The sequence below is a fragment of the Oxyura jamaicensis genome, chromosome Z (genome assembly GCF_011077185.1).
Source record: "Oxyura jamaicensis isolate SHBP4307 breed ruddy duck chromosome Z, BPBGC_Ojam_1.0, whole genome shotgun sequence".
In the NCBI taxonomy this organism is placed as follows: Eukaryota; Metazoa; Chordata; class Aves; order Anseriformes; family Anatidae; genus Oxyura; species Oxyura jamaicensis.
Window position 1 is genome coordinate 61,765,746 of NC_048926.1, and position 13,809 is coordinate 61,779,554.

The 13,809-nt window shown below is 35.2% G+C and overlaps 1 protein-coding gene across 2 annotated transcripts in view; it reads left to right on the top strand.

The window, feature by feature from the left end:
- YTHDC2 (YTH domain containing 2) overlaps window positions 1-13,809 on the top strand; it is a 32,528-nt gene that overhangs the window by 6,928 nt on the left and 11,791 nt on the right. For both annotated transcript variants that reach the window (XR_004746168.1, XM_035309962.1), the window contains 15 exons: window positions 957-1,059; window positions 2,255-2,411; window positions 3,936-4,043; window positions 5,112-5,260; window positions 7,114-7,249; window positions 7,606-7,732; window positions 8,807-8,872; window positions 9,788-9,966; window positions 10,144-10,240; window positions 10,327-10,414; window positions 10,501-10,581; window positions 11,456-11,538; window positions 12,626-12,731; window positions 12,852-12,971; window positions 13,286-13,558. Coding sequence is in view for 1 of the 2 variants with exons in the window: in XM_035309962.1 (XP_035165853.1) it covers window positions 1,015-1,059; window positions 2,255-2,411; window positions 3,936-4,043; window positions 5,112-5,260; window positions 7,114-7,249; window positions 7,606-7,732; window positions 8,807-8,872; window positions 9,788-9,966; window positions 10,144-10,240; window positions 10,327-10,414; window positions 10,501-10,581; window positions 11,456-11,538; window positions 12,626-12,731; window positions 12,852-12,971; window positions 13,286-13,558 (1,815 nt within the window). In the remaining variant the exon portion in view is untranslated. The remainder of the gene's footprint in view (window positions 1-956; window positions 1,060-2,254; window positions 2,412-3,935; window positions 4,044-5,111; window positions 5,261-7,113; window positions 7,250-7,605; window positions 7,733-8,806; window positions 8,873-9,787; window positions 9,967-10,143; window positions 10,241-10,326; window positions 10,415-10,500; window positions 10,582-11,455; window positions 11,539-12,625; window positions 12,732-12,851; window positions 12,972-13,285; window positions 13,559-13,809) is intronic.

Consider the following 13,809-nt stretch of genomic DNA (forward strand, 5'->3'; position numbering starts at 1 on the left):
AGAAGGTTAATGATTATTGTGATTAATGGCTGAGTAAGAACAAAGTTGGATCTAAAGAACTATTGGAAGCAGTGTGGAAAATGTTCCTTAAAAAGAATAAATAGGATTCTCAAATGAAAGAAGGGGGGGGGGGGCGCATTATTTCCAATGTTGTGTAAAAAGGGGTCTGTTTATGGTAACAAAGGTGTTTTATTTTAATTGTATGAAGTATGAGATAGCAGTGATGATTTCTAGGATAGGCTACTGGAGAGGAATCCATTTTGGAGTATCAAATCCTTGAAGTTAGTATGATGTAGGAGGAGTTTTGAAAAGCAGGATGAATTCCAAACTTAGAAAGTATATGATAAGTAGTGAGTTCATATGCTGTCAAAAAAAGAACTCTAGAGTATGATCACAAGGAATTTTTCAGAACTTAAGCTGGCAGTACTGGAGAAAGCAGTGGCAACCGCTGTCTTACTTGCACAGCTAACTAACTCTGTTATTGGTACTAGAGCAGTAGTTTTTACTGATCTTGAAACTCTTTAAGAGAAAAATTGATTAATTTGAAAGGATTTCATCTGATTCACTCAGGTATAGTCAAATGCAAATAGTTCAGTACAAGCGTGTTGAAAAATTGGAACTTGTTTTTGCGAAGCAATCGACACTGATTTTTCCACTGAACTAGACAACAGAGAGGTTCTCAAGATTTTTTCATTTGTTCATATATTTATTTAAATGTGAATCTCACTTTGCTAATGAATCCAGTGTCTGAAGTTTTGGAATATAAGCACCAACATTCTGTATGCGTTCTCTGGGAAAAGGCGTAGTTTTAAACTATGAATTCTTTTGTGAGAAGACTGTAGTCTAATTCCACTTTTGGTGAGTAGCTGTTCAATACTTTAATTTTCAGTAATGAAAAGATAGCATGCATTTAAATGGTGTAAAAGACTGAAGTATCTTTATGAACTGTTCAATAGGGTTTCTCCAAAGACACTGTTAACATTTTGCACTAATGGCATACTACTTCGCACACTAATGACAGGAGACAGTACTCTATCAACAGTGACGCATGTTATTGTGGTAAGAATCCTGTTTTTTATGTCAGATGGAACAACATGCATTGATAACTGAAGATGAGATGCTAGTTTTCTTAATCCTAGCATATGAAGTGTTTTTGTTTGGGCAGAATCTGAATTAACATGACAATTAACATGACTTTTTTTCTAGTTAACTGAGCCTATTTTAACGTGTGTGTGTGTATATGTATATTTATTTGTAAAAGTATCTTATTGTAAGTTCATGCCAATGATTAATTAAGGTACGATGAAGTAGTTGTGGAGTGCAGAGCTCTAATTTTTTCCTTGTCAGAAAGCAGAAAAGCCTTAGGCTTATGTGGATATGATTCAATATGATTCTGTTAGAATTTCTTATATTATATGCTACTTTTTGCAGTAGTTATTTTTGTAGTCTGTTAGTACAAATGTTTTCAAAATAAGGAGTAGTATAACTTTCAGCAAATTAGCAAAGTGTTTTTTTGATTGCGATTATTTCCATTATGGAGATTTAGAACTCAGTGAACCAGCATATTTAATCATCTTGCAAGATTTTTTCCTATTTCTGAAAACAGGAAAAAATATAATTTTAGGTACCTGCCTGTTTAATGAAAGTATGAGAATGTTTTATATAATTTTGACTTCAGCTTAAAAATGTTTTGTTTGGGTTCCTGCTTGATTAATTAATAATGTGGAAGAATTAATTAATGTGGAAGAAAATAGGAAGAAAAACTGACAAAATTATTACTTTAATCAGCTGTATACCTTAATTCAAGTTAAGCTTTCTACATGACTTAAACAATCTTATTTTTTCTGGTTGTGTGGTATCATATTTCTTCAAACGCTCATAAATTCTGAAGTGAGAGTTTATTAAAATAAGACATAGGAACAGTGGTTTTTGTCAGTATCTTGGAGATGAGATTCATTCAAATAGAAGAGTTTTAGAAGTGTACTTCAGCTTCTGAAATCAAGCTGTGGCTTATGCATTAACAGCACAATCTGCTCTGATACAGTTGTGAAACTTTGGAAAAGCTTTTGACTTCTGGATACTTTTTAAAAAAATCCTTAGATAAACTATTTAGAATACTACATTTTAATGTATTCTTAATCTACAAATGAGTGATATATTTTTGTTTAAGAAGTTCCTACTTGTGAAAGTTTATCATCTTAGATCTGTGGTGTTTATCTGTTGGTTTCTTTTTTTGTTTGTTTGTTTGTTTTAGGATGAAGTACATGAGAGGGATAGATTCAGTGACTTCTTGTTAATAAAACTGAGAGATGTATTGCAGAAACAGAGTAATTTAAAAGTAATCATTTCTAGTGCTGCTCTAGATGCAAATCTCTTTATTAGGTATTTTGGAAGTTGCCCCGTAATCCACAGTAAGTATTTCTGTAAACTCTGAAATTTGAGTGTACCTGCCTAGAATTTATAGGTCTTACTAAACCATAGCAAAGCATTCTGAGCAAGGGAACATGAACACTGAGTGAGAGTTAGAACAATGTTTGTCCTTTTATTTTGTTTTCCCTTTTTAAAAAACTGTTTGCAGTTATTTCAGAATGAAATATTTTATCACAGGGGAGTATGTTAAGTGCAGGAGTGCCCTATTGTGATGTTCACTTCAAGCAAAGGAGAAGTTCTTAATGTACTGACTTCCAGGGTGCAACTTCCTGGAGGCAGGAATCTAGAAATTACATGTGATTTCACTATCATTGAAATGTTTTTTGGAAGAAACCTGAATTATGTTGTGTGATTTTTCCAGTTCTTGCAGCTTCCTGTTAATTTATATCAATATATTTATGCAGAAAATAGATAGCTTTCTCTAGTTTACCTCAGTGGTTATACATTGACTACGTACTACTAGTCTTCACAGGTTAATGACAATTTAAGATACTTTGCTTTTTGCATTTTTGAGAATTTAAAAGAAGAGGGCAGTTGTTTAGATAACGTATCTGTTAACGTCATAAGAAAAAGATTTGATCCTCCTTCAGTGATACAGACTATAAAACCCTGACCACAGCTACCAGCACTCTGTGGCTGTGGGTTCTTGTTGTATACACAGTTTGTGATCAGTGTTAGAGGCCTTCTCCCTGACAGCTTTTAAAGCTAAGTTCAAGCTGGTTCTTTCTGAGTAAGAGAGAAGTTTTGGGTAACTGAAACTTGGCTATGGAAAATGTCTGCTAAGGGACGAGAAATTAAAATCTAGTGAATGTTTTCCTTTGAAAAAGGATCCTTTCATGTCTGTTAGGATGGTCTAGAAAATTGTGATATTGAAAAATAAATAAGGGTAGATTATTAGGAGATAAAGACCATTTGGAATATCTCACTTGTTACAACTTACTCAGCAAAAAAAAAAAGGCTGAAGTGATTAAAGAAATTGAGGGAAGAAGTACATCTCATATTTCCGGGGGGGAAACAAACATTTCAATACAAAATGACAGCGTTCTTTGTGGGATCTTGCACTAAAGCTACCTTACTGCTATGTTTCTAATTCAGATGGCAGTCTTACACAGGGAGTTCTTTAACACTAAATGGAAAAAGAATATTTTATTTTTCTCAATTTGATAAAATTGCAATGAGCAAACTGTCAAATGCATATATCTTTCCTTAATAGCTTCCTTTCCTTTGATAGCAACAAAGAGGTTAATGAAAAATAGTGTACCCAGCTGACGTTCCTATTTTAAATCTTGTTTTGGTTTGTGGCTCAGTAATCTTAAGAAAGCAAACTCCTGGTGATGATAGTCTTACAGAATTTGTCAAGGAAGGTAGTAATTCCTTAAACCAGGCGCTTGTAATTTTTAATTAACTTTTTCGGTTTACGTTTTCGGTTTACAAAAACACTTTGATTAAGATTGTCAATGGAACTAGAAAATACTTAATACTTTATGAATTATCTGTATTTTCAGTACAAGGAAGGCCTTTTGAAGTTAAAGAGATGTTTTTAGAGGACATTTTACGAAGCACTGGATATACAAACAAAGAGATGGTAAAGTACAAAAAGGAGAAACAGCGAGGTTGGTATACATTTTAATTGTGAGAGTGGGCAAAGAGGCTCAGTGAGTGTTTCAGCTATTAATAGGATGATTCTATGTGTTACAGTTCCAAAGCTTGAATATTAAGTAACGCATGATTAGATAACAATTACTATCTTTAACCTCCTAGTGTTTGTTACTGATTAAAAAAAAAAAATCTAACTTCCTTTCAATAGTTGTATACTTCTGGCTTTCAGTTTTTAGATGTTTTATTTTTCCTAAATATTTTGATACAGAATTGCATGTAGAATACAGAAGCAAAATACAGTGTGTTGATTTTTTTGGGGTACAAATTAAAAAAGTCCTGCACTCTTTAATGACTGCAATTATATCTTCTGGAGAAATGGTTCATGTTTTCACTGCTTTCTTCAGGCATGGGTATATTTAATAAATATTAACCCAGAGACATTATCTTACTTGAACTTAATATAATTGTCTTAAAATTCATTTAAGTAGATAGATTTTTTTTTGAGAAAAGTTTTCCTAGCAACTTAAAGTAATGATTCCAGTGTCTTTAGAAAAAAAAAAAAAAACCAACAAAAACAAACAAAAAATGAATCCGTAACGTACAATCTGAACTGTGTATTTATTGTGTTGCTCAGCTTCAATCCCAATGGATAGGAAAGTTCACTTAAAAGAGTGTTATTTACTATTTCTTCTATTTGTATGCAAAAAGTAGTTGTTACATGTAGGAGCTATTTCACTTTTCTCTGATTTTTCTGTTCTGGAGAAAAATCTGGACTTATTGTGTAGAAAATACTTTCTTAGAGAACTCCTTTGAAGGCAGTTGAGTTGGAATACTGACGACTTACCAGTAACACCCAAATTATTTTTTTTACCTTATTCTTAGAGCAGACATTTATAATAGTACACTTTGGATGCCCTTAATAACGGAATTTATATTGAACTGGTACCAGCATTCTCAATTGAATAAAAGAGAATGCAATAGGTAAAACTTTACGACTTGATGTAACTGTATTTTAGAACCAAAACCAATGGATGTTTAAAGTGATTGTAAAACCTCTTTTGGAAATATCTTACACCTTCTAGAAGAAAAACAGCAAAGCACTCTTACTGAGTGGTATTCTGCTCAAGAAAATAGTAGCAAGCCAGAATCTCAGAGACAAAGATCTGTTCCAAATCTATCTGAAGAGTATAATCTGATGGATGATGGGGGTGACACAGTATTTAATCAACTGGTAAGTTTTTCCTTTTGTTGGAGGAGATGTTTTAAATTTGTAGTTATCCATTTAAAAACTGGTTTATAAAGGTAGTGGGAGAATCAAGTACCATTCACTGTAGGAGAAGATTGTGTCTGAAACCATCTAAGTAACCTGAGTGGGCGCAAGTCCATGGGACCTGATATGATGCATACAAGGGTCATGAGGAATTGGCAGATGAAATTGGTAAGACATTATTCTTTGAAAAGTCATGGCAGTCTGGTAGAATTCCTGGTAACTCGAAAAGGGGAAACGTAACTCCCACTTTTAAAAAGGGAAAGGAAGGCAGGCCTGGGAAGGTGCAGGCCACTCAGTTTCACTGCTATACCTGGCAAGATCATGGAGCTGGAAATCATGTTATGGGACATGAAAAGCAGAGGTGATTGGTTACAGCCTGCATGGCTTCCCTAAGGGCAGATGTTGCCTGGCAAATCTGCTGTCCTATAATGGGGTTGCAGCATTAGTGAATAAGGGGAGGAGTAGGTGATGTCATCTACCTGGGTTTGTGCAAAGCATTGGATCCTGTCCCACACGACATTGTCTCCGAAATGGAGAGACATGGATCTGATGGATGGACCCGTCAGTGAATTAGGAACAAGTATTATTTAACATCTTTGTTGGTGATATGGACAGTGGGATTGAGTGCAAGTTCGCTGATGACACTATGCTGTGTAGTGCAGTTGACACTGGCGGGAAGGGATGCTCTTCAGTGGGATCTGGACAGGCTTGCGAGGGTCTGTGCGAACCTCATGAAGTTCAACAAGGCCAAGTGCAAGGTCCTGAATCTGAGTTGGGGCAATTCCAAACATGAATACAGGCTGGGCAGAGAATGGTTTGAGAACATCCATGAGGAGAAGGACCTGGGGGTGCTGGTGGATGAGAAGCTTGACATGAGCTGGCAATGTGCACTTTCAGGCCAGGAAGCCAACCGTATCCCTGGGGTGCATCCAAAGCAGCATGGCCAGCAGGGCAAGGGAGGTGATTCTCCCTCTCTGCTCTTCTCTTGTGAAACCCCACCTGGAGCACTGTGTTCAGCTCTGTGGCACCCAGAAGGAAATGGATGTATTAGAAAAGTCCAGAGAGGGCCATGAAGATGATCCAAGGACTAGAACACCTCTCTTATGAAAACAGGATAGTGCAGTTGGGGTTCTTTATCTTAGTGAAGGCTCGAGGGGTTCCTTATAGTGGCCTTCTAGTACCTAAAGGGGGCCTACGGGAAAGCTGGGAATGGACTCTCTCAGGAAGTGTAGTAGCAGGACAAGTGGTCACAGCTTTAAACTAAAAGCCAGTAGACGTAGATTGGATGTTAGCAGGAAGGAAATGCTGAGGGTGGTGATACCCTGGCACATGTTACCTAGAGATGCTGTGGCTTCCCCATCCCTGGAGTTATTCAAGGCCAAGCTGGATGGGGCTTTGGGCAACCTGGTCTACTGAAAGGTTCTCTGCCTGTGGCAGAGGGGCTGGAACTAGATGGTCTTTAACCTTCCAACCCAAACCATCCTGTGATATTATTCCTGCAGAGAGTCTAGAAGGATATTAATGTTACACATTTTTTCTTTTTATTAGGATGAACTATTCTAGAATATAGCCAAAGTATGCTTTTCCATTATGATGATTTTTGATATTTTTTTAGATTGAGTGGATAGAGTGGTGTTTCCAGTACTTGCATATGATACTTCAAATACTTTCACTGATCACTGAACGCTATATTTCTTGTTGTTTCTCAAAAAAACTGATAGAATACTTAGTAATTTGTATATGAGTAAAGAGACAAAAGAACTTTTCAAAGAGATTCATCATTTTAATTCTTTTTTTTTTTTTTTTTTCTTCAGACTGAAAAAGATGCGAATTGTCTTGAACCATGGCTAATAAAGGAAATGGATTCTTGTCTTTCTGACATCTGGTTGCATAAAGATATTGATTCCTTTGCTCAAGTGTTCCACCTCATTTTAACTGAAAACATTAGTGGTAAGTTGCTGCAGGTTATTTTGTTTCACAAGAAAAAAAAACATGAAATGAGTTGATTTTCTGTGATTTTGTTATCTCAGTTCTCAAATGTTATTTTTGAATTATGATGCTTATTAAAAAAAAATGAGTATGTCTTAGCAGACTTCATCAGTTGTGCACTTATTTGTCATTGTATTTGCTTTGAAGTATTGATATATATGTTATTGCTGTTTTAGAAACATTGTAAATTTACATGAATTGACTGATAGGATGAAGTGAAGAAATAAATTCTTGTTGGGCTGGGTTTTGAAAGTCATATTCATATTTTGCTTAGAAGAAAAAATGTGTAATTTTTTGCTAATTTTTGTACTTCTCAGTTGACTATAGGCACAGTGAAACCAGTGCAACTGCACTAATGATTGCTTCAGGGAGAGGCTTCCTGAGTCAAGTAGAACAACTGATCAGTATGGGAGCAAGTATCCACTGCAAATCATCCAATGGCTGGTAAAAAGAAACAGATAAACTGAAAAAAAAACAACTTATATCTCAATATAAAAATGATAAGACTTAAAAAAAAAAACATAACAGAACTCTTAGTTTACTAATTTATCAGAACATTGTAAGTGGTAATGAGTTTTGACAGTCTAAACAATTTCTAATTTCTGTTCCATTACGTTGTTTTCTATAAATTCTAAATTAAATTATCAATTAAATGGTCTTGAATACAGGATGTACTATATTCCTGCTTTCAAGGAATCTGATTTAACCCACCGTTAGGAAAAGTTAGGAATCTTTCCTCACTTGGTTGATTGAGTTAGACCCAAAATGTTTCGCAATAGCCAAATTATAAGAGAGTAAACTATACTAGATTAAAAAAAAAATAATTATCCTGCAGGTGCTAAGATCTTTGCAGTGTTACAGCTGCAATATGTCCTGGTGGGTAGGAAAATCCCTGTTAATCTCTTAAAAGAATAAAAATTAGATTTTGGTGACTGTAAATTTATCTGTGGATAACTGGGAACTACTATAAATGACTATAATGTAGAAGAAGAAGAAGAACAGAGATTCCAGGGGCTGATCTTTGAAGAAGGTGGGAAAGAATGCATTTTAAAAGGAAAACAGAATGAACTGCATGAGGAGGATGACTTCCACAAGGTATCAGAGCCCAGTAGTTTTACACATTTTGGAGAAAAACACGTGGGCTATGACTTCTCAGGATTATTTAAAGGACCTGGTAAATGGCTGCTATAAAAAGGCATAGTTTCACTGTGCACATTGTCAAGACACTCCTTCAAAAAACACAAGCCATTCTTCCCACTCCCTTCCCTATGCAGGTACTTCTGTGTAGAGATACCATTTTTACTTGGTAGAGAATCGCAGCTGTATAAAAATTGTGTAACTATTTATTATACATGTTTTTACAAGTTGCTAATCCAGCATTAATGACACTGCTTAAATGGTAATGCAGAAATGATAGAACAGTGCAGTGCAGCGTGCCGGTTGTCTTCTCACATAAGGTGCTACTCATATGTGTCTTGTGAAGAGAAAATAATAAAGACCATTATGCAACTCTTTAAGGATGGCTTTGGACTGGGCTAAGCACTTTGGGCAGACGGAGGTTGTTGACCTGTTGGAATCCTACAGGTAAGCTATAACTATTTTGCAAAAACAGTTGTTTAATTTGGTACATGGATGTTTGTGTTTTGCCACCTTTTAATCAGAACAGTTTTGTGTACTCTAAAATTTGGCCTAGAGGGATTTGTTTGAGAGTAGAAGCATTCTGAAAATATGTTGTTTATGATGCTGAACAGAAACTTCTTTTAGTGATTATGTTTGCACGACTCCTGGGATAAATATAGTTCTAGTGGTATCGGAACTCTTTTATATCATTAGCTTTTACTGTCATGTTGTAACACAACAGGAATGTCAGTATCTAGTTTTGATGTGATTATGGTAACTTCTATAAATATGTAGGAGGTATAGATTCTATACCAGGTTTTCAAAATAAATGTCTTAAATGAAAATGGTGCAAATGGCATCTTTTTTTTTTTTTTTTCTGTGCATTATTGATACATATTTAAAGAAACATTGTATACAGGTAACATGTAGGCCAGTACATTAAAGAACTGTTTGATGTTTAACTCACAGGAAATAGTTACAGTTCTGTAGACCTGTATTGCTATAATTTGTGTAGTTTCTGAGTGTAGTTGTTGCTTAAATTTCACGGTAGCGAAGTTTTTGGAAGACACGTTCTTCTAAATGTTTTCCCTTTAGCATATAAAATAAACTGTAACCTCCACTTCTCTCGGGTTTGCTTATGGTCATGTTTCAATGAAGTACAGTAACTCTAATGCTAAAAATTAGAGTTTTGTGCTCCACAGGATTAGCACGTAAGACAGTCAACAGTAACAGTATTGTGGACATAACTGTTCTTCTGCACTTTAAACTTAAACATTGTACACAGGTAGTCATCTTAGTCTGGATCTAAATTTGAATTGATGGCTGAATGCAAGCTTGAAGTAAACAACACTGACCCTGGCCTATATCTGTATGTTGTAGTGCATCAGTGGAATCTGGAAATCTGGATGAAAGTTCCCTTGTTCAGTCAAGTGGTAATGACCTTGTAGCAGAGGATAGAGAACTGTTGAAAGCTTATCATCACAGTTTTGACGATGAAAAGGTGGATCTGGACCTGATTATGCACTTACTTTATAACATCTGTCATAGTTCTGATGGTGGTAGGTATATATACACAGTCCTATATAACTGCTGTGGATTCAGTTTCTGATTATTTGTGCTCTTTTTTCAGTAATACCAAAAACCTTCTGGGTAGTTGTATGCATGTTACTGAAGTGTATTTTAGTATATTTGAAGTGAATTTGTTGTTTAACTCTATAAATCAACTCTTTTTGTAGGAGCAATTTTAATATTTCTTCCTGGATATGATGAGATAGTTAGCTTGAGGGACCGTATTCTTTTTGATGACAAGAGATTTGCTGACAATGCTCACAGGTAAGACCTTTTATTTCAATGGTTGTATTGATGTTTTTATTGTTTCTTTTAAGGATCCTTAAAAAGTACTCCTTGTCATTCATTAGATACCAAGTTTTCATGCTTCATTCAAATATGCAGACTTTGGATCAGAAGAAAGTGCTTAGAAGTCCACCTTCTGGTATTCGCAAAATAGCAAGTATCAGATGACTTCTTCACATATTATATTGATCTATGTAGTCTTTACTTTTACAGTTATTATAGTCTTTTTTTACTTGCAGATTCTTTCTACTAATATTGCAGAAACCAGCATCACAGTTAATGATGTTGTATTTGTTATTGACTCAGGCAAGATGAAAGAGGTATGATCAACTTAAACTTTCTTTGGGAAGTAAAATTCTTAAGATTATTTTAAAATACTTATATATTTATTTGGATAAATTAATTTTTGACAGCTAGTATATGTCAAATAACAAAGGTCACTGTGAAATTCTGGCATCCTTTTTCTTTATGACAAGTACTGTAAACAGCTGTTTAAAAACCCTGGAAAAGTTATTGCAGGCTACTGTATATGAAATAACACTTCTGTTTGATTTTTAAAGAAAGTCTATCAGCTTAGAACCCCACCTTCTTCAGAGTTAAACAACACTGGGAGTTCCCTCTGTCATGTTACTCTATCTAGACCAGTTCTAATCCAGTGCAAAGTTTTCAGACACTGTTTTTGATGGGTTGAATGCCCCCCTCACTAATTGTGAGAAACACAAGAACTTACAGTAATGAGGCAGTTCAAGACAAGTATGATGTAGAAAATCAAATCGGATTTCATGGGAGATATACACACCAAATTTATCAAGTTCTCATGGTACTGCATTTGTTTTGTATTTTTGCACCAAATGCAGGAAAAGAGGGACATAATTTCCAAGTGAGGGAAAGAGCAAAACTTTATTGGATATAATAACATATTTTTGCTTTGTGATACTGCAAAACACAACTCATATCACTTATTAACACTATTGAGTAGAAAACTTCTGATTTAGAAAACTGTAGTGCAAAGATGCACCAAACAAGGTAGCATAACTTCACTTCCAACTAAGTCCTTTAGAACAGGACTTTGTGCCAAAAATGTTGGTACTTAATATTATTTTTTTTATAGATCTTCTATTGATTGACATTCTTAATCATTTTTATTTCACGTACTCTATTAAATCTTGATTTTATTTTCCTTTTCTTTTGTAGAAATCTTTTGATGCACTGAGTTGTGTTACAATGCTAAAAACTGTGTGGATTTCAAAAGCTAGTGCCATCCAGAGAAAAGGCAGGTAATAAATGCTTCATGCTGGTTTTTATCATGCAAACATCCACTGTCCTGTATGGTAAGGATAAAGTACACAATCTAAGAGGAGCCACGCTGGGTAATATTACTAAGTTAGTCCAGTATAAAGTTTGACTGTGGCCAGTACGTCTCTGATGAAAATTAAAGGTCAGCATGTAGTTCCTTGGAGTACTTTCCCCAAGTCCTAGAAAAATGTGACTTGGGAATTTCCCAGAGCTTTCAGTAGGCTTGTTTTTTCTTTTTCCCCCATGAAACTGTTCACTACCAGCACACACTGTACACTGTTAGGTTTCACAACTTACCTATATTACCTCTGGGCAAAGGGCTGCCTACTGGTTTTTGCTTGATGCCCCTTCATCCCTATTTTAGAAGATACATTGAACAGTGATTTCTTACTTTTTCCAAGCTATTTGTGACTTTAGAGGGCTCTGTCATTCTTGTCAACACTGGGTGATGGCTAAGTGTTTTGTAGCAACAAATACCAGTGTTTGCTGCTATAGTATTGGCATTAACTTTCAGGAATCTTAGTGTGCACGTAAGCATTTGCTTTCTTTGTCCCCTTGTTTTTAAGTAGTTTGGTTTTGGTTCTACCTTTTACTCCTGGAAAACCTTCCAGCTCACTGGGGGTTGTGAAGAGGTTTAAGAGAGGAAGAAATGAAGTTTGACACTTACATTCTTTATAGCAAAAACAGTAATATTTGGATCGATCTTAGGTTAGTAAAAAAAAACACACACAAAAAAAACCACAACCACCAAACCAACCAAACAACAATACAACAAAAACAAATAAACACACACATCACTTTGTTTAGGCCTTGTTTTTGTGTCTCCAAGTCTTTCAATGTTGACGTAAAATTATAGTAACAAACTTCCATACTCAAAAACAGTCTACATTCTGCAAGACTCTCACTTCATATGTGAGAATTAGGATTAACAGAATGATCTTTTTATTAGATCTGCTTCTACAGACAATTCCTATTCTAAGTTTGTGTTGTTCATGTATGTGTGAGATTTTTGTGATTATTTTTTTTAAAGATGTAATTATTAACAACTTCCCATATTTTATTTTCAAGGGCTGGACGCTGTCGACCTGGAGTCTGCTTCCGTCTCTTCAGCAGGCTCAGATTTCAGAATATGTTGGAATTTCAGACTCCAGAACTTCTACGAATGCCACTTCAGGTGCTTGTTCAGTTATAAATTATAACTTTAAAAAATGTATTATCAAACTATACTACCAGTTCCAAGAGTTGTTTTCATACAATCTTAATTTTCTTTTTTTTTTATGTTTCTAACTTGTAGGAGCTTTGTTTACACACAAAACTGCTGGCTCCAACTAATTGTCCAATTGTTGACTTTCTTATGAAAGCTCCTGATCCTCCACCGGCTTTGATTGTGAGAAATGCTGTGCAGATGCTTAAGGTCAGCAGAAGTATAGATTTAGATGGAATTGTATTTGTTTCTATGTTTGTGGTGTGGCAGTATATCTTACTGAGTATCACGTTTACTGTGGTTTTGTTTCTGTTTTCTTTTTGTTTGTGTGGATGGATGTTTTAATATTGAAGGAAAAGAATGCTTAAAAATTTCATCTCAAACTTCACATGGAGTTTGACTTGTATTCTTAGTACTCAGAACAAGTCTAGTTAATGTCCTGTATGCACATTCTTTCTGCTTCTATTAGAAATTAATTTTGTCTGCTTATCCTTTCCCCCTCTCTTTTCTTTTTTTTCAAACAGACAATAGACGCCATGGATACTTGGGAAGACCTCACTGAACTTGGTTATCATCTCGCTGAATTACCAGTAGAGCCACACCTTGGTAAAATGGTGTTGTGTGCTGTTGTTCTGAAGTGCCTGGATCCCATTCTTACTATTGCTTGTACTCTTGCATATCGAGACCCTTTTGTCCTGCCTACACTGGCCTCTCAGAAGCGTGCAGCCATGCTGTGCAGAAAACGTTTAACTGCAGGAACGTTTAGTGACCATATGGCTCTTCTCAGGGCTTTCCAGGTATTATTTCTTCTTCAGAAAGAATACTAATCATGATAGATCACGTACTGAAGTAAATGATGTGCCTATAAAGTTGGATGTAGAATGATAGATCATGCGTAAGTAGTTAGATAGTAAACTTTTTTTTTTTTTTTTTTTGCCTAGGGGCTTTCCTGTGTATTAAACTCACTAATAACTTTGTGAGGAAACATTTTCAGCTTTTAAATTTATATTTTTTAATCTGTCTAAATTCTAATCGTTCTAACAAAGTG